Source organism: Lichenostomus cassidix, chromosome 6, assembly GCF_008360975.1.
Source record: "Lichenostomus cassidix isolate B80296 chromosome 6, HeHo_3.0, whole genome shotgun sequence".
In the NCBI taxonomy this organism is placed as follows: domain Eukaryota; kingdom Metazoa; phylum Chordata; class Aves; order Passeriformes; family Meliphagidae; genus Lichenostomus; species Lichenostomus cassidix.
The window spans coordinates 28,484,453-28,510,177 of NC_139487.1; the positions used below are offsets into that span (position 1 = coordinate 28,484,453).

General features: G+C 43.1%; 1 protein-coding gene across 5 annotated transcripts in view; it reads right to left on the minus strand.

Annotated features, from left to right (window-relative positions):
* Positions 1-1,188: 1,188 nt before the first annotated feature.
* ANK3 (ankyrin 3) overlaps positions 1,189-25,725 on the minus strand; it is a 194,752-nt gene continuing 170,215 nt past the window's right edge. For 2 of the 5 annotated variants that reach the window (XM_085064224.1, XM_085064226.1), the window contains 5 exons: positions 25,409-25,552; positions 21,891-21,978; positions 19,615-19,993; positions 5,689-5,781; positions 1,189-2,595 (listed from right to left, as the gene is read on the minus strand). In XM_085064224.1, coding sequence (XP_084920350.1) covers positions 5,713-5,781; positions 19,615-19,993; positions 21,891-21,978; positions 25,409-25,552 — 680 coding nt within the window. In that variant the 3' untranslated portion in view covers positions 1,189-2,595; positions 5,689-5,712. Of the gene's footprint in view, positions 2,596-5,688; positions 5,782-7,604; positions 7,665-7,785; positions 7,870-15,837; positions 15,937-19,614; positions 19,994-21,890; positions 22,564-25,408; positions 25,553-25,725 lie in introns of all 5 variants that reach the window. The other 3 variants (XM_085064222.1, XM_085064225.1, XM_085064223.1) reach the window with 3 other exon arrangements.

The following is a 25,725-nucleotide window of genomic DNA, read 5'->3' on the forward strand; positions in this document are numbered from 1 at the left end:
TCAACTTCCAACTGTACAATCATGATATAATATTCAATATATACATCAGCACAGCATTTTCTGAAAATACTCTTTTTCATTCAGCTGGTCTGGATACTCAAAAGGGAGCGATGTGTCTGGATGGCAAGGTCTGCAGGAGGATGATCACAGCTGTTGGACTGTGAACTGCAGTAAGACGCACTTGTTCTCCAGTAGTATAAATGGCATTTGTCCTCCAAACTCTGGCACAAGGACCTGAACCATCAGCATTGTACCAGCAGTATCCTGACTAGGTAAAACATGCATTGCAACACAGACTGGCTGCTCAAATGATGAAAACTTCATTTACTGTTGCTGCTTCCAAAGCCAGTAGCCCTGATAACTCAGAAACTCAGACAAACCAACCTGTTACGTTTTCCTGAAGGCAAGTGCTGTTCATCACAGTCAGGAGAGCTTTGCTGACTGACCCCAGGTGAGGACCAGTTCCTGTGTGGATCAGCAGATAACAAGAAGCAGACTGAGGTGGACCTGTAGCAGCGGTGCTTCCTCAGGTGCCACAGCTGGGGTGAAATACCTCATCTTCCCGTTGCCTTAAAAGCCAGGTAAAACTGATCCCTGAGTAAAAACTGTATTTATTGCACCTGAGCAGAAGCCTGCAGTTCAGAGCAGTGAGTGTACTGATGATGCCTAGAAACCTTTGTTTTGGCCACATTCTTTATACAGTGCTCCATCACCCATAATACACAAGAAGCGCTCGCGATATACAGGGGACGTAGATTTTAATGACATCATGGGCAGTGGGTCTGTTATTGGTCTGACTGTCACACACTGAGGAGAAAATTGCTTTTGGTAGTGCTTTTCCTGGTTCTTGACAGAGCAAAACAATTTGCAGGAGGTCCAGAGCTCACATGTGTCGGACAAGGGGCTGAACATACACCTGCTGCACAGGCCCTCTCCCCGCATCTCTGACCCAGGGAGATGAGTTTTCCTTAGCTTTGCTGGGCGTGTGCTGCTGGCTGCTGTGTTTTTCTCCTGCTGCCCCGATGTGGGGACAGCCTGCCAAGCAATGGCCTGTCACACTGGGAAGATGAGCAGGTGGGTCAGACAAAAAGAAACAAAGAGGAAAAACAGCTGAAAGCCAGGGGCAGTTAACAGCTGGCCTTGCGAAGCCTCACGTCTGTAGGGTACAAGAACACTGCCAAATACACATTATCCAAGAGTTTTAACACAATTTATTTTATGCTTAAATAATCAACTAGATCATCCAGTGTTTGTTGTTTTCATACATATGTAATTAGAGCTATTATCAATGAATGCTGTTTCCATATGAATATAATCAACAAATTAAAGTATTTCACCAAAACCCAAATAAAAATGCCCTTTAAAACACAGCAGCCTTAACAACCTAATATTACACTGCTAGGATGATTACAGATGATTGGCTTACTGAAAGATTCTACATCTTATAGCCAGTACACAATACAGTAATAATTTTACAGCGTGCTGCCAGTCTATTAGCTAATAATTTCTCTTCAGTTCATTTAAAAATATCCCAAACTTGTGCTCCTTAGAGCACCAACCCACTTCTAAAGCTGCAAGCATTACCCCCATTATAAAGCGAGAACAGATAGCACCCCCCTCCCCATAATGCAACTACTGTATATGTTATGGGTCTTAGGTCATTTCATTGAAAAATTGGCAACAGCAACAAATATTAGATGAAGGGCTTTGTGTTTACAGATAAAATCTTATTTTTCATGTTGCGGTATAGTGTTTGCAAAACTGGAAAAGATTTAATCAAAATAAGGTGAAACACATGCATCAAAATATTAGTACTCTGAAGAAAAATTTTCACAGAACTACAGAATTCCTCATTTTGGGAATCATTTAAATTTGCAGCAGATTTTAAAGATTTTTTTAAAATCAAGCTAGCGTTTTTGCATATACAAACATTATAATTGCTAATATACAAGAATCTGTGAAGATACACCCAGAATATCCCTGTAGGTGCAGCCATTTGAGACACCTAGCCTGCTCAATGCATTTGCAATATTCTGTTTGTGATCGAAAAGGCAGTGCCTTATCAACATTTATTCTATTTTGTTAGAATTTATACAGTGTTATTTATTTACAGCAAAACTATTGATGTTTAAAAAAGAAACAAATAGTGTTTTATACCCTGACAGTTTGGGTCCAAGAAAAATAAGGCGAGCTGTTGTGGATTTTAGTATTTTTAGTGTCTTTCCATGGTTTAACCATTTAGTCTTCGCACATCCTCTCTGGCCACAGGAATTTATTTCTTTTGAGATGACATCAAACTGCTTGAGAGAAGCTGTTAACAGCATGGCATCTTGTATATACACTGCATTGGTAACTGTGCACCCTCCAATCCTGTGAATGAACGTGAATTTCCATGCTCTGTAAATTGGCTCATGCTAAATTAATTTTTTTGTTTGGGGTTTTTTTTTGTTTGTTTTTTCTTTTTGCATAAAAACCATGCGGTTAATGTGGGGAAGCAGCAAACACACGCACACTTTTATAGGTGAATGTTTAATTCCTGTTGATTTTTCTTCTGTGAGTGTCCCTCTAGAATACTGGCAGTAAAAGCACACAGTCCTGCGGAAAGAAAACAGAGAACAAATCATTTCAGAATATCTCATTAGAATCAATTTCATGCCTTTCCCTGACTAAACAGAAATGCTGTAATTGGCATGATGGAATTCTGTAATAGGCTAAACCACACAGTTTCTAGGTAGGCAATGACACTAGCTGAGCTCTCAGCATGAGGGGAAAATGCAGCTGCTGATGTCCACTGTGCTTGAGAACTGATTTACAAATATGTTTGCAACACACTGCAAACAATTTCATCACCCCGGACAGGGCACCAGCTCATCAGATCCGATGATGACAAGGAATAGGTACTCTTTATCGTGGAAGGAACAGCATCATCTCCAGACCGAGAGAGCTGCTGCTTCCACAACATGTTTTTCTTCATTGTGTGCAAGCATCCTCACAGTGATGGAAAACCTGCTCTCCTTGCACATCCACCTCTGCCAGTTGCTCAGGGAACGTGACTGGCAGAGCCAGGAATGCAGAGCCCAGCCTTTAGGAGGCTCGGTGAAGGACAAAAGCGAGGACGAGGAGCAGCCCCATCCATATCCCGCCTGGCTTGCATGAGCAGCACCGAGGAGACAAGGTCCAGCTCCTGCTCTCTCAAACCAGAGCCATGCACGTAAAGCCAGCAAGTTTGTGCCATTTGTCGAACAACAGCAGAAAGGGCAGGAAGCAGAAACACAAACACAAGCACAGCAGCGAGGGGAGCTGGAACACCCGCGGCTGTCGGCACCTGGGCGCAGGGCAGGCTGCTCGGGAGCGTGGCTGGCGCGGCGCCGGCGGGACTCGGGCTGGCACGGACATGCCTGGTTACTAATCAGGTCACAGGTCCACACGCATTCCCCAGCAGTGCTCGCAGTCTCCTTCTACGCTAGAGCAATCTGTCCTTGCCCACATCTACAGTTGTCATAAATCTGTCCTGCTGCTAAGAGCCGCCTGTTCCCACTGCAGCAGTCACGCCAGCTCACACAGTGCCGTCCTGCAGAACTGCACGCAGGAGTTCTTGGCTTCTCCTTTCAAACTGCGCTTCACAATGGGCTTATTTGCAATGGTGACAAGGACATTTTCACAGCAAAATCGTGATTTTTTTTCAAACACTCAGAGGAAAAGAACCACCTCTGCCTCCCCAACAGGATTTTTTTGTCTTTTGTGATTACAAAACAAACTGTTTTTTCTACAGAATCCTCTGCCTGTGCAAATACAGCCACTTCTGCATCCAAATTAAATGTTTTCAACAGCCTCTTGACCAGGCTTGCAATTCCTTAATGCACACTTGGTCATGCTTATCATATCGAAGTTTGGAACACAGAGATTCATCTTACAGGACAAAGTCCCCCCCTGAGCAAAGGTTCATTATCTAAGGCAGACTCTCTGAGTTCCTCAGGGGCTCTAGCATGGAAGACTTGCCTACTGGAAATCACAGGAGAAATGCATCAGCAGTCATGGGAGCAAAGCTGGTTCTGAGAACTCGGATTCTGGCTTTCCTGAAGGTCAGATCCTGTTTCATACGTTAGGCAAAGACTGGCTTATTTATGTCACTTTATTTTAAAATGAAATGCTTCTCCCTTATCCCTAGTGTGTTTTGCATCAAACTTGCAGGCTGGCAGGCTCTTCAGATGCAGTGCATATGGGGTTCAGTGCCCCATCTTGCCTTCAGTGCCTGAATTTACACATTTCTGCTGCTTTGCCCCTGCAGACTGACAGTGGAGCAGCATGGGACCCAGTGTGGGCCACAATGTCATACAAGCAGTGCCATCCCTTTGGCTTGCTTTACTCTCATATCCTTTAGCTCCATAAAGGGGAAAGCTGTGTCAAAAGAATCACCTCCCTTTTCCAAACAATAAATATTTTATGAGTATGTTGAGCAGCATGCTACGTGAAGCTGTATTATTCTATTAGCACAGAATAGCCTCCCTTCACAGTAAGGCTCTCGGTAAGAGCAGGAATTCAGGTGGATGCAGTAGGTGCCTACCAGATACTGAAATCACACCAGTCACCTCACAGAGCTTGCTCCTTGGGGCTTGATCCCATAAATCCCTCAGCTAGATCCCACACACTGAGTGCTGTTTGTCTCAAATAGCATTACTCACATGTACAGAGCACCTGCAAGGCCAGGGGGCTGTAGGGACTTACATTGCATCAGTCAGAAGGGACTGGTGACTCAGGACAGACTCTGCTTCTGTCTGTCCTTTTCCTCACTATCTGGCCTATTTGCCAGGTCCTGTTTATCCTGTTCTTAAATCCTACAGTCAATCCTATACCATATGTACAGTAAAAGGATAATACACAGTCTTGCACTTCATAAACTCTTCCTCTGTCCAATTCCTGAAACCCAAGAAAGCTAAGAGAAGTTCTGAGCAGAAAAAAAACATGACCATGGCAAATCTACACACTTGGAGCCATGACTGATGGACCAGCATTGATAGACAAGGACAGGCTCCTCCCTTATTTACAGGCACTCTGTGGCTGTAGCTGTGTCATCGAGACAAAGCAGCCTCTGGCTTCAGGGTGCTTCATCATATCTTGACAGAGCCCCCTGCTAGGGTGTCTTAGTCTGTGCATTTGGGTTTAGCTTGAGAAGCCCTTATACCATCAGCTGCTGGTTTGCTACAATTGTTAAGGCTGGATCAATAAAATTCACAAGAAACAGTTGGTAGGGATTATTTGTTGGCAAATATCGAGACATTTCACTTACAAGGACTTTGACTTGCATAACTGCTCTCAGATCACATGTCTTGACAGTGGAAGAAGCCTTTCACTCCTAGCAGGTTTATTTGTGTGCAGGTCCTTTACTATTTGTGTTCATGTTTTTAAGGGGTAGAAAGTTCTATAGGCTACAAACACCAGACACTGTAAAATTCCCAGAAATCTTGCACATGACTGAGTATTGCTTTGCTTTATTTTCCAAGAATTAAAGCTTAATTTTTATACATGAACAAAAGGTCACTTTCTGCTTACAAGATCAAGGGCCAGCTATTCAGCTCTGCAGCTGGAAAGCAAAGTCAGGGTAGCAGAGGCAAGCCTTTGTGCAGCCCAGGTGCTGTTCCCCGTGCTGGCAAAAGCCTTCAACAAGGGAAGAAAATTGATCACACTGACCGTTCAGTGGTTGGCTTTCAGCTTTCATGAGTAACTTTTCTTCTCCACGTGTCTGACTTCTTTCTTTGTCTTAACCTTATAAGCTTCTCCCTGCTTTAAAGGAAAAGTATAAACATTAACACAGTCTGCAGAGAGCGCTCACAATTGTAAACCTGCTTCCAAAACAGGCTCCACATTTTGCTGTAACAGGATAAGTAAAAAGCAGTTAAATCACATTAACACTTCATTTCAAAGATACACACAATCTATTTATCCACTCTGCTGAGCTGCAAAAGCACAGGTCTGAAATATCATCTTCAAGTAGAAAACACAGCTCTACAATTTCAGCCTGACCCGTGGGCTGGAGTGCCCGGCTGGCAGTCAGAGCTCAGCAGAGCCCCTGCTGCCAATCGCAGCGGGACCCAGTGCCACTGACAAGGAAAAATCACCTTTCCTGGTGATCTTTACTGGTCAGCCAGATTGGTGGGCATTCCCAACAGCAGAGGCTGTGGCTGCTCTTATGATGTTTCACAACGTCTGTGCTTTAAAGTGAGCAGGTTAGTAATGGAATAAGGGGAGGAGGAAGAAAGCCAGTGAAAACCACCGCTGAAGCAGCGCAGAAGTAAAACCAATGACAGTGACAAGCAGTGCAGGTTTCAGTGTCTTTAAAACAGCAAACCCTAAAATAAATTTAATCTTTGCTCATTTAAAGTAGCTCAATAATCATCTAAAAATAAATACTCCAGTAATCACAAGCCTCACTCACATCAGAGAAAGGCATCTGTTTATGTGTGGCTATGGACAGAATTTACCCCTCAGGTGATCTGCATTGATGTATTTGTAACTATTTGTAGTTTCCAACTAATCTAATCTGGTGCAGCAAATTGAAAATGTTTCCCCTTTGTTGAGCAGAACATTTTTTTCCTCATAAAACACTAGGAAAGAGGGAATGAAAATAAGTTTGTTTCCATTCTCTTATTTCTGTGACATGTGTGTCCCCAGATTTTTTTTTTTTTTTTTTTTTTTTAATTTATTTCTCACCAGAAGTTAAAAGAGTATTTGTTAACATCCTTTTTGAATCTGTTTTGACTCAGGAAAGAATTTCACTAGCCCCAGTGACAGTTTTACTGGAGCAGAAACCTCTGAGGGCCATGTGCTGGGGAAGAAGGCATGAGCTCCTCTGAAGCCATATGATTCCAGAGGTGATGCCCATTCCTCCAAGAACTCCTTGTGACAGAGGACAGCTGAGGCACAGCCTGCCCATTCCTGCCCCTGTCACTGAAGGCATCTGCAAGAGGGACTGGGGTGTGCTGGCACACAATAGTCCTACACTTCCCACTGTCCTTTCTTTTTCAGGGTGATAAAGCTGGACATAGTCCAGCCCTGCAGAAGGCTCCCGATTTTGATCACCAGGGACAAAATCCTGTCTTGGTGCTCGCTTGTAAAGGATACCATTGCTTGGGTATGCTCCTGTTCCCCTGAATCCTGCAAACCCTCAGTCACCAGCAGCAGGGGTATCACACAGTTGAGCGAGAGGCTGCTGGGGATTGGACTGCAGCTCATTCCTTTGGGCTGCTGGAAAAGCTACACAATCCACCTACAGTGGTAAGGCACAAATTCTGCAAGGGCTTAACCAAACACACAGACACAGCTCAACTGAATGGCACAAAGCAGGCCCCAAACCTACGGCTTAGGCCTACTGCCCATTTTACAGAAGCAGACCTTGATGCCCTATGCTGACAAGAACTCGGCTGAGCCTCACTGACACCGCCCCTGCCCCGTGACCCAACGTACAACTTGCCCAAAACTGCAAGCACCGCACTTTTTGCCAAGGCTTCTTGTTAAATGCAAACCTCCAGCCCTTTAGCAGCACTTTCTAGCAGTCAACACAACCCTCTGCGTCTACTGTTATTTCCTGGTAGTCCCCGTTGTATTACCATTTCACCAACTTTCCTCTCATGGGGGATAACAATGCGTCTTACTACCTTCCGGGTGATCTGTGGGAAGCAATACATGAAAAGTATAGATTTTTTTTCCCTAGATTCTAAAGGGAGAAAGTATGTTAAAAGAAGTTACTTGAATGCAAAGACTCAGAGCAGTGATGTAATTCATGATTACTTTTCTCGTGATGACGTTGCCTTCTTCGTCGGTAAACTGTTCCTCTGTTACAGATTCACCAGGAATGTTTTTTGCTTCCTCACCCTAAAGAACGTGTTATAAGATTAGCAATAAAGCCTATATTCTGTCAAACCCACACATATTTCCACACCAATCCAAGCAACAAGCACATGCTAGCTTCAAATTCAGGTAACAGTTTGCTTTATGCCACACAAATCATAGGAAAGCCTCGTTCATTTAGCAATGCTGATACCCGAGCATTTATCCTACACAATGTTTCCTTAAAGCCAATAGGGACCTTAAAGCCAATAGGGACCTTCTAGCACACTTTACTAATTAACTAAGGCATGCCAGGAAGCTCTCTGGGCAACAAAATCCAGTGGTCAGTCTGAGTCCTATGAGATGAAGGCGCAAATTCATGGTGGTATGATCTCTAATGAGACATCCCTTAGCTTTTCACAGCTTCTCAGTGCCTGGCACATGCAGAAACATCATCTAACATGGGGGAAATTTGGGACTTAAAAAGACAGCTCTGCCTATAGCTTGCTAAACACGAGGTCTTAAACACACACACAGAAGACAGACAAGACTTCTCAGCATTTACAAAATAGAGGAAGTTATCTTACATGACACTTTGCCCGGCATGGTGCCACCGTGCCGAGGAGCCTCGGCAGCCCAGTCCATGACTTACTGAGATTGGCAGCACTCCAGCCATCACTTCTTGTAGTACCAGCAATTTATAGGACCAGTGTAAATAAATGTAAAAGTAGTTTCCTGACTGCTATGCCAGTGACTTAATTCCACTAAAAGAGTTATTGCTGAAATCATAAATAAATGACATTACTTTAGAGTCTTGGCCTAGCTGGAAGTCATGAACTTATCTTTTGAAAGAACTTTGCTGACTTTACCTCATAAAGTCATGTTTCCAAACTTGGGAGCACTGCTTTTGATGCTTCAAAAACATCCATTGTCTGTGCTTATATCTTTCATATAAGTAAGGCAAACATAACGACAATGTAGCTGGTTGACATATGAAAAATTTCCACTTGTAAATTAATAACCCAAACAAACAAAAAAATCCTTAAATTTTTCTTGTCCCCTCGCCCTCAATCCATAATGGAAAAAATTAGAACTAGAGGGAGCAAGCAGAAAGAAACATTATATAAAACAAATTATAACAATATTAACTACAAAATAATATTTGAAAGGAGACAATTACAGCTCAACATGAAGCTTTCCTAATGCTTCCACATACTAAACAGCACAGGGCAAACATAATTTCTATTTACTGTGGGCTATACGCTACATAGTTGTCTACATAAGCTCCAGGCACTGCTCTATAACAAACAAATACAGCGATGCCATGTGTATTTTTTTAAAACCGTTTTCCCTACTAAAGCAGCTTTTTCAGTATGTACATTGTAACATTAGGATTGTATGCTATTTCTGAGCTCTAAGCAAAACAAACCTTTCTGTTTGTTTACGAGCCATTTGTGGTCTTTTCTAGACATGCTTTTTCCATTGTCCTCGGTTGGAGAGGACAGCAGTGGGCAGGAGCCAGGGGAAAGTGCTGCAGAGCAGAGCCCCCAGCACATTTGTTGTTCACAAGTACAGAATTTCTGCTGGTTTCATATTCAAAGCTGTATTGAAGTCACCACTTCATAATTAAGCAATGGAACAGTTTCAGATATTTTACACATCTTTTTCCCCAGGCTTTCACAGGCTGTTAGCAAACTGTAAAACTTGCTAAACTTTGGTGCTTCAGGAAGAGTCACCAAGAGAAGGGCAGGCCCCACAGCCAGGTGGATTCCACTGCATAGGGACATAAGGTGTGCTTTAGACACACCTGGGGCCAAAGGGACCTAGCTGAGGTCCCCAGGCCAGGGAAGAGTGGCGTCCCTACAAGTCACCCTAAAGCACGGCAGAACAAACAGCTATTGAAGCCTTCAGATGGAGCCTGAGCAATTCGTTCCCCAGAAGGACTCTGAGGGGTCTCAGAAGCAGAAATGACACACCTGCCTGAGCACTGCAGCAGGCTGTGTGCAGGAGGAGGGAAGTTCAAGGTTGGTCCCTGCGGCGAGCAGGGCCCCAGCGGCCGCCGGCTACTTCCTTTCTCACGAGCGAGGCGGCAGAAATGAGAATGGGACGGGACTGCTGAGAGGCAGGGGGGCAGTGACTGGGTAAAGGGTTTGGGAACTGAAACCTGTAGGGTTTCCTGCACACAAAGAGGTGGGAGGGGGAAAGACTGGTTCTGGAGATTTCAAACTTTAATCAGATGCATAGCAGATGGGGAACTAGCTGCACAGTTTCTTTCCTGGCCTTCCACATGTGGGTTCAGGACTCCCCAGTGGGCTCCAACACAGTGCCCTAAGGAGCAGGAGGGAACCCTGGCCCAGACATCCCAGACTCAGAGCACAGAGGTAAGGAAAGGTTCCCTTTCATGAGTAGGACCTCCAAAGCCACTACAATAAAACCCATGAAAACCAGAAATAAAACAACACGGCCAGGGGCAAGGTCATTAGACTATTTGGCACACCAACACTGCTTACGTATACTGGTTCTTTGACTCCCTGCTGCAGCTATGCACAAGGTTTTCCCTTAAAACAACCTAGTGAGAATGACTGTGTTCATCTTTAAAATGAAAAGTGTACTGATGCACTGAAAGATGCCTCTTGAAAGAAAATGCAGTATTAAAGGTGTGGTGAATCTTGGGTTTTAGTTAGCTACATGCTCCTTTAAGCACAATTTAAGGATAAATGCTGTAAATACGCAGCAGTCAGCGTGCGTGAAATCCAGCTTTCATAATTCTCTTGCTGGTGGGTAGTTAAACAAATTGCAGGAGGGCTCACAACTGGCAGGAGGTAGATCTGATTTACTGACTTTTCTAATCCTATGCACTTATAAAGACGGATGTTTGCTAGGAAAAATAACCCTACCCACTGGCAGTTTTAGCTGTAAGATCTCAAACCAGCATTGGGTTAGAATGGCACATTAGATGACCTTGTCAACAAAAGCTGTTTTTAAACACAAAGCTGGTGCATCTGCGTCACAGCTAAAGAATAAAATTCTTTCCGCTGCATCATACTTATGTGGGCTTCATTTTACCCTTGACCAGTCAAAATCACTGTCACAATACCAAAAGCTTTAGAAAGGCAGGGAGAAAACTTAATACCGTGATTACTGGAAGCCCAGTTATATCCCTGGGACTAAAGCACACAAAGGCTGCAGTCTGCAAGCCTCAGCCCCAGAACATGCCAGGAAGCTTTGCAAAGCAGAGTGCTTTAATGTCACCCTGCTTGCTGGAGTGCAGTCCAGCCAAAACCAGCTGGTATCCTCCCTCTGCTGCTCTCCAGGGCAGGAGAAGCAAACAGCACCTTCGTCAAAGTCTTCTGCCAGCTCCACTGATTTTCTTAACAGTTATTTGCAGATCATGGGTGTTCCCAGGGACCTCCAGATAAATGAAGTTATACAGTTGGTGCTGCAGTATTGTACCAAAGTTCACTGTAGATTTGTCAGAGCTCTGGTTTTCTTTCATGTTTGTTTTGTTACTAGAGGGATAATAGTCCCTTTTATTCCTCCTATACAACTAGTGTTGTTGTAACAGTGGAGAAAAAAGGTGCAGCTGGATGTGTCTTATCCACACGGATAAAAAGGAATTTAAAAGCAGGCGGAAATAAGCAAGATGGAAAGACCCTAAATATTTAATTTTACCAAAGACCAGAGGCGATGCCGCAGTGGGAACAGGAGCTGCACAGGGAGCTCAGACCTCTTCCCTCACTGGCCTAAGCCAGCATCAGAACATAATCCCTTCAGTCTCGAGATCACATTCCTGTAATTCATGAACAGCAGCTGCGCCTCACTCTCCTTGGGGTCTCGAGCCTCTGTGGCAGTGGCAGGAGAAACAAACATCTTTCATTAAGGTCATTTTCATTAGTGAGTTCTGCCTACTCAGGGAGACCTTGTTAATCAGATGCCACGAATCTCCGCCTGCGCCCGTGCTGAGTCTGTAGTTGCTTGTTTGCAGATGTATTGCTAAAGCCACTGGAGGGGGAGAAAAATCCCAACAAAACAACAGGCAAGGGAGGCAGACCTGAGAGGAAATGGTGTTGCAAATGGGACAGAGTATATTTCACTACTGGGGGCTGGGAGGACAACGTGACAAACACACCTCAGAACGGCACTTTAGTCTGTGGTTTAATTTCACCAGTGTTATCGGGCTGAGGCTGGCAGCTCCAACTCCCACGGGACAGCACAGGGTGAGGGCACTTACCTGCAGCTCTCCCAGCCAGACAGGGACTGCAGTGGAGAGGCTGTGCCCAACTGAATACACAAAAGGAAATGCTGCCCATTTTCCTCACACAGGGCACAGGCACTTAATTCTTATCACCTACAGGATGGCCACATTTCATTTCCATATATAAGCTTCCCCCGAATGGCAAGACCATGGAAGCTGCTGGCTCTAGCTTTGACTAACTGCTGTGCAGTGCAGGCTGAACTTCTCCAGTGCTTCTCCAGTGCAGGCTGAACCAAACCCTCCACGATCAGTAATGGGGTATTTCATGGGCAAAACGCATGGAAAAGGGACAAATCTTTAATAAAAATTGGCAAGAAATAACAAAAGTGCAAGATACTAAATTACATTAGATTTGAATAACCACTGCTTAGAAATATATTTTATCTTCCATTACATTCTACCATAAACCTTTTGGCAAGAATCTTACTAAAACAGCTTTTGCCAAAAATTTGTATCCATGAAAGATTTAACAACCTCTAAAAAAGCATGAAAAATTGGACACTGATTTCTGCCATGACTGAATAAAACAAGCTTTGGATCAGGCTTTGAATGTGCACATTGTGGCAAACACTCTTATTTTTCCCTTGTGTGCTAATTGCTTGCATTCCTGCACTGCCATAAACCCATTTCTTTTGCAATGCCCCATCCCATCAATCCACCATGTGAACACGAGAGGGGAAAGGAAGAAAAACAAAAACATCTGCACTACCTTGAGGTTAGAATATGATCCTATTACATGTGGAAATGGGCATCAGTCCTTGCTTGTCTGGTTTTATGGGCTCAGCTCTCTGAAGTTCTAAATCCCATGGGAATGTGCTCTAGAGTGCTGAGCACTTGACAGGACTCAGCTCTTGGACTGCTGGGAAAATACCTCCGTGGGAGAGAAAAGCCTTTCCCCATATCTGGGCCAGGACAGAGAACTAAGGTAGCAGTTAAACAGAAGCAATAGTGCTAGCAATACTGCAGAATGGCACGGAAAGGAAAAACAAGTTGGGAAAGAAGAGCAAAGGTAATGAAGCAATTCAGCCCTGACAGTACCTGTGGAGGCACATGGCAAAGCCTTTTTTCCATGGGACTCAATTTATCCTCAAGGTTTTGGTGTCAGCAAACTTCATGTCTGAAGGCTGTGTGAGTACTTCTGCTGCTATTAACGCAACATGTAATGAATACCACGAAGAGCAATTAATATTAGGAAGAAAGTCTTTACTGTGAGGGTGGTGAGGCACTGGTGCAAGTTGCTCAGAGAAGCTGTGGATGACCCATCTGTGGAATGTTTAAGGCCAAGCTGGATATGGCTCTGAGCAGCCTAGTGTAGTGGAAAGTGTCCCTGCCCATGGCAGGGGGTTGGAAATGAACAATCTTTAATGTCCCTTCCAACCCAAGCCATTCTGTGATCCTATTAATAAATGCTTCAGTAAAACAATACAATTCCCACGTGCAGTTCTACCCCGTGGAGGTTCCAAGCACACCCTCATCCCCTCTCTGCAGCTGCTGGACGCCAGCTGGCTGTGGGGTCAGGCACAGCACCCACTTTGCTGGGCACTGAGGCACTGGCAGGTGAGAACTTGCTGCTCCCAGGCGCTGCTCAGGGCCCTGGGCAGCAGCATGAGCTATTTTCACCCTGCAGGCTCAGAGCATTGCTCCAGGCCTGTGAACACTACATCCTGAGACCTCCTCCCTGATTGAGGAGCTGTTCTTCAGCTTGTGCATGCTCTCACAGTGATTTCAGCTCACCCAAGGTGAACCTGTGCTCCCAGGAACGTGCAGAAAAATGTCCAGATCCCTATCAACGTTGAATCTTGATTTTTCCATTTCATACCACCATTTTGTGAACTTTACAAGACCAAAATGGTTGCTTTCACTATCAAACTTTCTCTAAAAGGCCTGATGATTCTTGCTTTCAAATTTCTTCTTGTTCTCTTTTAAACTTGTCTTGAGATGCAGAGTGGGGGATAAAAAAAGAAGCTATAAATGATCAGAAAATAACCAAAGAATCACATGTATTTTCTAATCAAGAGACAGGTACAGCTCTAACCCAGCTGAGATCAGACACGTTCCCAACAAGCGCGGGTTCAGCCGCCTCCACTCGCCATGCACGCCCTCCCCACTGGGTCTGCACTAGCTGCAGATTCCAGCACTAAATATGCTGCTTTACCATTGCTCTGTTAAAAGTTCTACCCCAAATTATACCACCACATTTAAAACCAATTTTCTGTGCCTTTCTCTAAACACAGGGGCTGTACTCAGAAAGCGAGAGAAAGCTGCCTTTGACACACTTTCCCCTTTTCTACTCCAACATTTCCTGACTGCAAACCAGAGGACACCAAAATAGTTCAGACACAAATTGGGTGGGGGCCTTCAGCCACAGGCCAACTGTGCAGTCTTTGAAACTGCAGCACACTTACCCTGTGTGTGTTAGCAGAGACGCCCTGCACACTGGAGGGTCTGATCGCCCACAGCCTGCCCCGTTTGAAAACAGAAACCACATTCCTAAGCCTGAGCAGTCACGGCTTATCTTCAGCAGGAACTACTGAGGAAGGGTTAGACCCTTCCCCTGCTGAGGGCTTTTCAGGGAAGGCAGCAGGTTCTGCCTGGAGAGATAGGGGATTGGACAAAACATTCACTTCTGCTGAGCTCAGTTTTGCAGTTCCCGTTTGTCCCAAATGGAAGCACGACAGGTACACTAAGGAAATAGTGGTGAAGGCAGCCAGAAAAGTCACCCTGCCTCTTCCAAAGGCATCTGCACCTTGGACTGTTTGGCAGCTGTGCAGAGCAGCCTATCTGCCACCCACATCACACAAAGGTGCAGTGGTGGGCAGACTCCTCTCCACAAAGCATGCAAGCAACAGTGCTATAGATATGTGCAATTAAAATGTCAGATTTATTCCTAAAGTAAAAATTACAGCTTAGGCAAACTGCGCTGGTGCAATGATAGCACTAAGGTGCCCGGCTGGTCTTTTTCACGGCTTGACTACATGATTTTCCAATAAGAATCTAATAAATCCTGTGAGTTGCTGAGGAATTACATAATGGTTTCTGACACAGAATTATTTTCTCATGCTCTGTGCTGCAGAGAAATAATGCCACACTGTTAACCACACAAAAAATATTATAATGACAAATAGAATCATTTATATGATTATGCCATTGTTATCAGTATATATAGTATACTGTGCTGTAAAGAAAGACCACCTGTAAATAAATATACTAAATGCAGCCCACTGAAGGCAATGAAAAGACTTTTATCAACTTTGGTAGGTTTAAAATCAGGATCATCTACTGTATTAATAAGGTTTTCCAGAACACATTAAGCACTTAGGACCACAAGTTTCAGCCAGAATACGTGCCTCATACCTTCCTACATCCCACTCATGTGTTCCTGCAAATGCTTAACATGTAACTTAGAATTTTTTTAAAAAAACAGAAAAAAAAAATATTACCCATCTCTGTCTGTGGCTCACATTTGCTCTACAGGAGACCAACATGCTGCATCTAGCTGCAGTCTTTAATATGCCATGCACACCAGTGGCAGTGAAGGACACAACACTCCATGCAGCACAGTTGTTTTCCAGCAGAAGACAACCATAAACCTGTGTTAAGCAAGGAAAGGCCACCTAGCACTGGGTTATAAATCCATATTGGCAATGGGAAGCACACTACCAGGGGGGCTCCAGTATGCCAAAACTGACATTCTGACACAGCAGACCAAAACCCATGTCCATGCCATCATCGCCTCAAGGAAGCAAATCACAAAGTACCTTCAGAATCAACCGCCGTCGGTAAACTCTTGTAGTAATTCTCTGCTCTTCACCTGAGCTTGAATCACTCTCAGTCTCACTGTCACTGTCACTACATTCCTAATAAATGCAGGTTTAGTACATTTGAACAGCACGTTTTCAAGACAGAACATGCTGATCAGGACTAGGAGAAGAAAACAGAGGTTATCACGGACAGTGTTTTCCCTGTCTCTGTTATGTACATAATGACTCGCAGTTTCCCTGCTAAAGTACATGATGGGAGGAGACCTTTTTGCTCCTTGGTATGCTGTAACCTGATAATTACACCAGCTATGGAGTATCTCAGTAGCTCTCAAGTCTCAGAAAACAGTATTTGGAATGCATCTGACCTGTGACATTTCAAAACCTTATGCAATTCTTCTAAATTTGGTGTAAAAAAAAGCTAAACCTTGTCATATCTCATTGAATTCTTTTTCTCCTAAAAAATAACTCTTTCAAACAAGTTTTATGGATTCACAAGGTATGGGAAGTGAATTCCCCCATACATTCAAAAAGAAAAAAAAAAAAACCAGTCACACAGAAAGATTTGGTGGAGCACCTCCACACAGAAGACCACAAATAGGCCTTCTGAAGAACTCCATGTAAACAGCTTTTCTGCTCAGTATTTATCTCCTTTTATAAGCAGCAAAACTGCAGTGTGAAGTGCAATCATTCTGCATTTTTTCAAGAAGGGAGCTTGTAGACCTCAGCTCAGGGGTCACAGCCCAGCGCCCCTCTCAGCCTGGTGCTGGGAGCGCCACAACTGCACAGAGCAGTCTGCTCTGCCCTGGCACCCTCTGCCAGCCCCTGTTTTCTGCTCCAAAACCCAAGGAGGGGCTGAGCAGCATTGTGTGCAAGTGCCTGATGGAGGGCTTCACACCTCTGTGTGACAGACGAAGGGCAGAGACCCTTCTCCCACGATATTTGGCTGAACCAACCTTTTCCTGAGCAGAGAAATTTGAAAATTTCCTCTATGTTGCTCAATGACAGACCCAAACTGATTCGAAAATCATGACTAGTGGGTATTGTGAACTGCATATCTGTTTCTCTTTTTTAATCTGGTCCAAGACATCCTAAACAAGAAGCACTTCTCAGAAATGATGTGCAAAATAAGAGTGGGCATAGGTGGGTGGAAGAGAAGAAGAACTGTATGATAAAAAGCATTTAGGGCAGGATGACAGTATTCATCTGCAGTCCTCTGGCACTAGTCAAATATAGATACAAAAAATGATAAACCAAACCTTTCCTGAAGAAGTAACAAAAAAGCAGAAGATTTCCAGAAGGCATGAAGGCTTTGGAGAGAGAGTTATTTTTAATAAACAGCTTTAAGTGGGTTATTTGTGATGGAATTCTGACACTTAGAGTCACCTTGACCATATGCAGACATCATCCTCTTTGGCATAACACTGTGCTGGGTTCCTCTCATTTAAAAAGATCCCTGGGATCTGATGCTTGAGCTTGTGTAGAGAATTATATGACCTACACCATCGCTGCACTGCTTTTGTAAATGTTTACGTGGACTTGGGATGAGGCCAAGGATTCGTTTCACCCACGTCACCAGGCATCAGAGCAGTATCAATTGTCTGAGTTTATCTCTTGGTGCAAACTCTGGGCCAAAACACTGCTGCAGCCCTTCTCCTGCAGGTTGGTGACTATTGCTTCCTGGCCCTTTCCAAATGGGTCACAGAGAAAACATTTTACTAGTTTTATTTTGTTCCCCCTTTCTCTCTACAGAAATAAATCTGTTTCTTCCATGCTTTTCTCTTTATGGAGCATTTCTAAAGAATGCCTTGAAGAAAGACTGCAGCTGAAATTTTCTTTCTGTTGTCATGAAGCATCTCACCATGAACTGGGCTGCATTTGTAATTAAACTTATTGAATGCAAATGAGGTAAGAAGGCATTATTGAAGAAATATCAACAAGATAACAGAAGCAGTTCTTGTCATTCCAACAGATGCTAGTTTCTTACCCATTCAAGCTTTGTGAGAGACCCACATTTTGAAATGACATTATTTTCTGATACCAGTTCATTCAAAGATCATGCCTATAAAAAGACTTGTTATTTAGCAGATAAGATTATCAGCCTTTACCAATAAAGCAAAGTAGTGCAGAGAGCACGCCTAAGAAAAACACTTGCTATTCTTCTCAATCCAGATGGGATATCCAACAGTAAAGAGCACACAAAAGTGGCTGACAACTTATCTTCCCACTGCTGGGAATGCAGAGGGGAAGTGCAGAGTGCCAGCACAGCCTCAGCACGTTACAGTGTGCAGCTACACTCGCTCCTGCATTTAATCAGAGCATGGCAGCACCAGGCTGAGCTCTGCCCCAAAGCCTACCAACACTGAGGAACACTGCCATCTGCCTTTAACTGCCTTTGAAGAAGGCAAAGGCTCTTACTTACATTTTTGAAGTATTCCAGTAATTAGCAAACATTAGGAAAGATCTTACTGTGTCACGAACTAATAACAAGATAATAACAATCATATGCTACATAACTGCTGAGACTGACTATGTTACCATCTAAGAAAAGAATTCTTGGTTGTATAATCAAAAGAATAGTTTAAAAAGAACTAATTTAAACCTGAATGATTTATTGCAGCCCACCACAGCCAACATTTTTATTATGCTACAATTAAAAAAAAAAAATCTATATCATGCAGAAACAATTCTACTGAAAGATCTTGCTTCCAATAGCTATAACCTCCTCCTGTATCATGCCCAAGAAAAGACGATCTCAGTAGACAGAGGAATGTAAAACAAACTCTGCAACTCCCTTTTTCAGCCTGGTTCCCTGCTGGCCCTGAGGTCTATTCTGTGGCGACCCTCCCACTGCTGGGGTGTGAGATGCACGCAGCCACTGGGCTACAAGCCATCCTTTGAGCCAACTTTAGTTCTATGCCTCTGGTGAATAAATAGAAGCAACTGAGAAGGCTATCAAAACCTTCATTGTCAGAAAGCAGCTCAGAACTGGGTTTCTGCAGTTAAGGGGGCACTTAGGAGTCAGGCAAGGTAGAAAGGAAGGGGAGCCCCTCGGCAGTATTTCAAGGAGAAAGAGCCACCACCTGGAAAAGTGCTTTACACGTTTGCAAATCTTTTGATTCCTCTTGGCTGGATGGACTTTGCACGGGTGTGAACAAGGCCATGAAACAAAAAACATAAGGAAGAGATTAAATATCACCCAGAATTTCTTCTTCTGCAAATTAACAGAGTAAGAAAAAAAAATGCAGAGAGTGTTAGGGACAAAGAGCAGGACAGAGCCTGAAGAGCCCCTGAATTTCTTTACTCGTATCATTTGCTTCAATGTCACAGGAAGAGTGGGAAACCAGTGGCAACATCTTAGTGGAAACAGATGGAGGACAGCTGAGCTGTTTGGCACTGTTTGCATAGGTGGTATGTCATGGCAGGGAAGGGCCTGCTCCCCAGCCACGCAGGACAGTGGGCCCAGAAGCTGCTCTAACCTCTTCCAGGGCTCAGGGCCAGGCAGGGAGGGGATTATGCAGCCCTGCTTGGCTCCTCTGCCTATCCTGGCTCCATCCCATCCTATTCACAACACAAATATACATTTCCAGTAGCTTCCATTTTTCTCAGTTCAGTAATAAACTGAAAAGACATATAGAAGGATTTAAAAAAAAAAGAAAAAAGCCAACCCTAACCCTGTCACAAACAACTTTACAAATCATACAAAAAATTTTATCAACCAATATGTCAAGCAACAGGGACTCCTCACATTGTTAATTATTACAGGACATACTGTACCTTCTGTTCAGACATTACTGCTCCCTCCTCCTCTTGGATGCTTGCTCTTGGCTTGCCATCCTCAGAAGTACTCCAGCCCATCTTCTTCACACTGACAGGCACAGATGTTTTGCTGCCTTCTGTTGCTGGCTTGCTAGTCTCTTCCAAAGATTTCTGATATGCTGTTGATGATAATGTTTGCTCATCAGTACCAGCTGAGATCTGGGACTTTGTTTTCAGGGCTTCTTTGTCACTGTGTTTTCCCACATCATTTAAAGCTTCCTGGATGTAGGATTTAGTTTTTGCCTCTGATGTGGACTCGGATAGGCTTCCGTTTGTTTCTGGCTTTGCTATTTCTCCTTTGACATATGAGGTAACAGAATCCCGACATTGGTCCGAACTAAAGAGAGAGAAAAAGGAACAGACAGCTGTTCAGTGCTTAAATCACAGGCAGAAGGGCAAAGCACCAAGCCTCTTACTGAGCCTTCAGTCTGAGCACATACGTTTCACACAGAGAAAAGTAAAATTTTAGACTCCACTTGCAGATATCAATCTATTTAATAACCTTGTCTTCTGCATCATGGCATCATTTCAGAAGCAATGAAAATACGGTGGACACTGGAAACAAGGCCAAATGTTTTATGCTAATCTCCTTCCACTTGGTGGAGGGGAGGAAAAAGACAAAAAACAATATACAAAACCTACCAGTTCTCTTGTATAATCATGAGCTAAAACCTCGAGGCACTAATTCTTAAACTGCTCTCTTACCAAAGAGGTGGTGGAAGTCTCTGTTACCATGCAATTACCAATTATTTTTCCCCCAAAGTACAATATCTGTACTCCAGATAGGTTATGCCTTTTAAAAAATATTGTTATCTGAAAATAAGTTCTTAGACACTGCAGAGTCTCAGTAACACGCAGAGCCAAAGGCAAGGAAGGTTGCTAAAAGACAGACAATTGACCAGAATTTTGCCTCAAATTACCTATGGAAAGGTTTAGCCTGCACTTCTGCCAAACAATTTTCTTTTCCTATGTATTTTTGCTCACTTTCTTTTGAACACTATCACAGTGTAATGTTGACATATGAAAATATGCCAGCTGTTTGCTGGCAAAACTCTTATAAAAGATAGCAAAGTCAAATCACCTAGCTAGAAACTGATATCTTCTTAAGGAAGCCCTTTTACTTCTAGAAGTCATCTATTTTACTGGTTTAACACAACATAAAATGCAGAATAACAACACTTGCTTAACAACGGGAATCACATCAGTAGTAGTTCAAGTGCCTTGCAGATTGAAAGGCAATGTGTTTGCTGAAATCAATGACCAAATTCCCACTGGATTTGATAAGAGAGCACCTAATGCTACCTGGAACCTTAAAACATCCTGAGTCAAAGATGCTAAGGATATAAACTGCTGACAGACAAATGATCACTGTGCAGATAACCATTCTGTGCTGATTTGTAGCTCCTGCAAACCTGGCTCCTTCAATTAGTGATCACAGGAGGCACCAGTAGGGCTGAACAGGACAACATATATTGCGAATGTTGAAAGATTAAGTAGGTCCAAGGGCAGGCTGGAAAAGCTCTTACAAGAGAAATGCACTGAGGATAAATATAGAGAAAGCATCCCTCTCAGCAGGTCATTATGTCAAACTGGAGCTCGGGAGAGTGCAGGGGGAAAACAGCAATATTCATCCACTCTCCTTCCTGAGCATCCTCTGCAGGCACTGCTGGGAAACAACACACAGGACTAGGTGGGTTTGGTGTCACCATTCTTACCTTCTTGTGCCTTGTAACTCATCTTTTAAAAACTCTAGTGAATTAGCATGACATATGCTTGAAGTAAGTGTTATAAAAGGTGACAATTCAAAAACTGGCCTATGGGAAAAGTAACACCTATCTGAGGGTAGGCAAAGAGATGCAAATGGAAAGGATGACTTCTAAAAAGGTGCTCGAGAAATAAAAGTAATGCAGTATCCTGGTTTCAGACAACGTTCTTGATTCCAGCTACATCTGTGCACCACTTAGATTAAAAATAGAAACACACAAAGTAAAGAACATGAAAAGTAGCATTACCTGCTAAAGATAAAAATATTTCTCAAATGCCTGTATCGAGAATGATATCTGATAAATATACATTTTTAAAGACAAATATATCTGAGGCCAAATCAAGTTTTTTGTTTATGCAAGTACACACACACGTTTGCCCAGAGCAGAGAGCAGCACTGTGCAGTGCTGTGGTGGAGGCAGCGAGGCCAAGCCTGTGACACAAACACACTGCAAGCCAGAGGTGCTCACCTATCATCCAGGCGATCCAGCAGGCTGCCACCTATCCTGCGGCCCGACGTCGGTGCCTCGGAGATGCTGGAGGAGTCAGGCTGCCAACCTGTAATTGAAGATATTTTGCGTTCTGCTTGTTGAACACCTTTAAGAATTGACCATACTCTTTCTTCCGTCATCTCCTCAGACTCAGCTCCTTCTTCCAGATGAATGTCCTCAAACAGAGACTTAAACTTTTCTGCCGTCATCTCCTCATCAGTACCAGACTTTTCTCTCTCAGGCTGTTCAGTCCTCACTCCTCTTTTACTAGTCTCTTCACTCTGCCTTTGTTTAGCATCTTTCGATATCCCGCCATAACTACCGAGATACCGCGGAAAATCCTTAAGGTCCACTTCCTCCAACTGGCTCTCGCCTATGGAAATATCTTTAGGTGTTCCTTCTCTAGGCTCTGAGAAATCAACTTTGCTGTCATCCAGTGAAGTGTCTTCTTCAGTCACCACTGGCGGTGCTGCTGCTGTACCATCTACGTGTCCCTGGGAGGTCACTAACACGTCACTCAGTCTACTGGGAGTTCTAAGGGGTGACTCTAGGCTAGAGGTGTCGCTAAGGAAATCGTCCTGATGGAAAGGGGTGGGCGGCACGAAGCGCAACCCAGTGGGAGTTTCCAGTTCCACTTGAATGGAGGGATAACCTAAGGAAGACAGCACATTTGGACTGACTGGGATGAAGCATGGAGCAACAAATAAGCAAATGCCAAATGATTCATGGGTTACATAAAGTATGAAACATATGAGGAAGTGCAGGTGTGTAAGAACCAGTGCAGTTCTGATCGATTTTGTTACTTTGTCCTCAAGAGATGGAACAAAGAACGAGTACTGCCAGTGAATAGTACAGTGAAGCCAGTACTGCTGACTATTTTTTTAATAGCCTGTAAAGATTTCAGCAATTGCTTTTGCAGCCATTTTAAACATTTTCAAGCTATAGCAGATTGTCTTATGAGCATGCAATAAATCAAATGTGGACAAAGGTGGTTGTCCCTTTACATACAAGACAATCTCTTGCAGCCATATTGTGTAAATCTTTATTTCCAAGTTTTTATTTTTTTTTTTTTTTAATTTGGAAGTTTAATAAACAGATTTTAAAGACAGCAGTAGATCATAACATAGGACAGCCACTTTTTTTGTCAGTAGGTATTATTTCTAAAACAGGTCCACATTTTCAATATCCTCTTATATAAAAATACACAATACCAGAAATACAGTGTTACTAATATATACCTCCAATTTAACAACAAGTACAAGAATGGACTAGTTGAAGAATGAAGAACAGAAATGGATCCTAATGAGGATACTAAAAGATAGTAGATCTAAATATACAGCAGGATAGAAAACTAAAGTAAGGAAGTTAACGAAGGGATAAGAGAACAAAAACACAAGGGAGAGCTATATGAATATTTCAGGTACAGTGAAGTTATACGGGTGAGAGGACTGTGGTGAGTAAGGAGATCTTGGTGATCTTGAAGATTGAGGTGATCTTGGTGACATTGGTACAATCAGATACACTGATCAAATAAAGAGAAAAGAAAATTTGATGAAAACATGAAAGAAAAACCAAAACAAAACAAAAACCAACCCATACAAAAGGATTAAACTGATTATACACATTAAAAAAATGGCAACAAAACCTTAAGTTCGCATTCTGGCAAATGAGGTTGGGCAACCTAGGAAAGGAAAAAACACATGCTGTGGGGTTAACTGGATATTGTGCTGCCTGCGAAGGGAGGTGCATTGACAGGGCTTGGGGATTGTTTCCTGAACCAGCTGAGAGAAAGGCAAAGGCGGTCTGGTCTTGGTGAGGAAAGGAAGCTTGAGGAAGGTTCAGAGAAGAGGAGAGACACAAAGCAACTGCAGAGAAGCCCTTTTTTTTTTTTTTTTTGGTAAAAACATTGGTGCTACTATTAAAAGGCGCAAGCAACATTTCAAGAGCAACTTTCTTAAAATGTCAACAGAAAACTCTTTCTGTAGTGCAATGATTCAATGACCAGCAATGCTGCTCAATAATGGAGGTACACTGAGCTCATGTGCTCTGAAGAAAAAAAAAATCTTACTAAAATACAGAAAAAGCCAAAACATAATCAAAGAAATTACAAAAACCATAGGAAATGTTATTTACAAAAAAAAAGAAATCTTATTTAAGGAGCTATTTATAATACAAGTGAGTAAAATCAAAGTAATAATCCAGTGCCTGTTATCTAACATTTAAAACAAGAAAAGAACAACATTTAGCATCTTCAGTATACTGATAAATAATAAGCAATCCTATGGAAATTTTGTTTTACAAGGAGAATTTCATTTATCCTTTTAATCTGACTCCAATTTAACCAGCATTGTTCTGTTTTCAGTTGATACAGCTTCCATGTGAAAATTATTACACAATTTTACCCATTAGCAGACTGAAAAAGATATTCACTCATGCACTAATAAAACATTTTCTGATTTTTCTACTGCCATTGTAGAAATGGTCCAAGTGAAAATCATAAAGCAGTCGATGTTCACGTGTCTCAAAGAGGCTTGGTAGTAAATTGCACATTAATTTATTCCATGCAAATACTGTGCACATTTCCCCCCTCATTCTTCCTTCTTTTTTATCTTGGAGAATTTTTACTAGTACATATCTAGACAAGAATACACATATTTCCAGGTAACTTGTCAAGCATGCAATACTGAGCACATAAAAATAGACATGGGCAAACCTCAACTATTGCAGCAGGAAAGCTTGGTCCTATCAACTGGCATTGAGGCTGGTGGGAACAAGTTTACTCAGGCACATATTTGTGGGACTCTGGGCTCATTTTCTGAGATAATAATGTGCAACTTAGATATCCCCATAAACGACTTGGATGGAGCACTTGAAGATGTACTAAGTTTGGCGATGATACCAAACTGGGAGCAGCTGTGGACACCCTCTGAGGCAGGGAGGGCTGGGCAGTCACCAACCACACAAAGGTTAACAAAGACAAGTGCTGGGCTCTGCACCTGGGCTGGGGCAACCCTGGCTGTGTGGGGGATGAGAGGCTGGAGAGCAGACCCGTGGAAAGGGACATGGGGGTCCTGGTCGGTGGGAAGGTGAGTGTGAGTCAGCAGGAAGCTGTGTCGGGGGAGGTTCAGGCTGGATATTAGGTTTTTCACCCAGAGGGTGGTCAGGCATTGGAACAGAGAAGTGGTCACAGCACCAAGCCTGCCAGAGTTCAATAAGTGTTTGGACAACGCTGCCAGGCATATGATGTGATTCTTGGGGCTGTCCTGTGCAGGGCCAGGAGCTGGAGTCCATGATCTTCGTGGGCCCCTTCCGGCTGAGGATATTCTGTGATTCTATTGTATCATGCTTTAGGAGAGGAAAATCCCTTCACACATTTAAAAATACTGTTTCAGCAGAATTTACAATCTAGAATTAATCAGAATTAAGTCTAGATTATGCAACATTATTGTATAATTGGACATGTCACTGAATTAAATATGACTACAGAATTCAATTACCATCAATGGGATCATGAAAAACGTTATTTTCATCTGCAAAACTTCTGGTGCCTGAAATATTTCCATAATCAAATATTGGTCCTTCCAACAGGGTCACGATATCTATTCGATTGATTTTTGTCAATACAGAAGTTAAGGCATCAGCTGGAAAAAAAATAAAACACATCAGAAAAACGTTCAGCATTGCAGAACTGTGTGATCATTTTTCTCAGTTACATTCACATCCCATTACTTACAAATTGCTGGCATGTCCCAATGCCTTTGGTTCTAGCAAACCCCAGCATTTGTCTGAGTAGACATTCAGCTGCCTACTTATT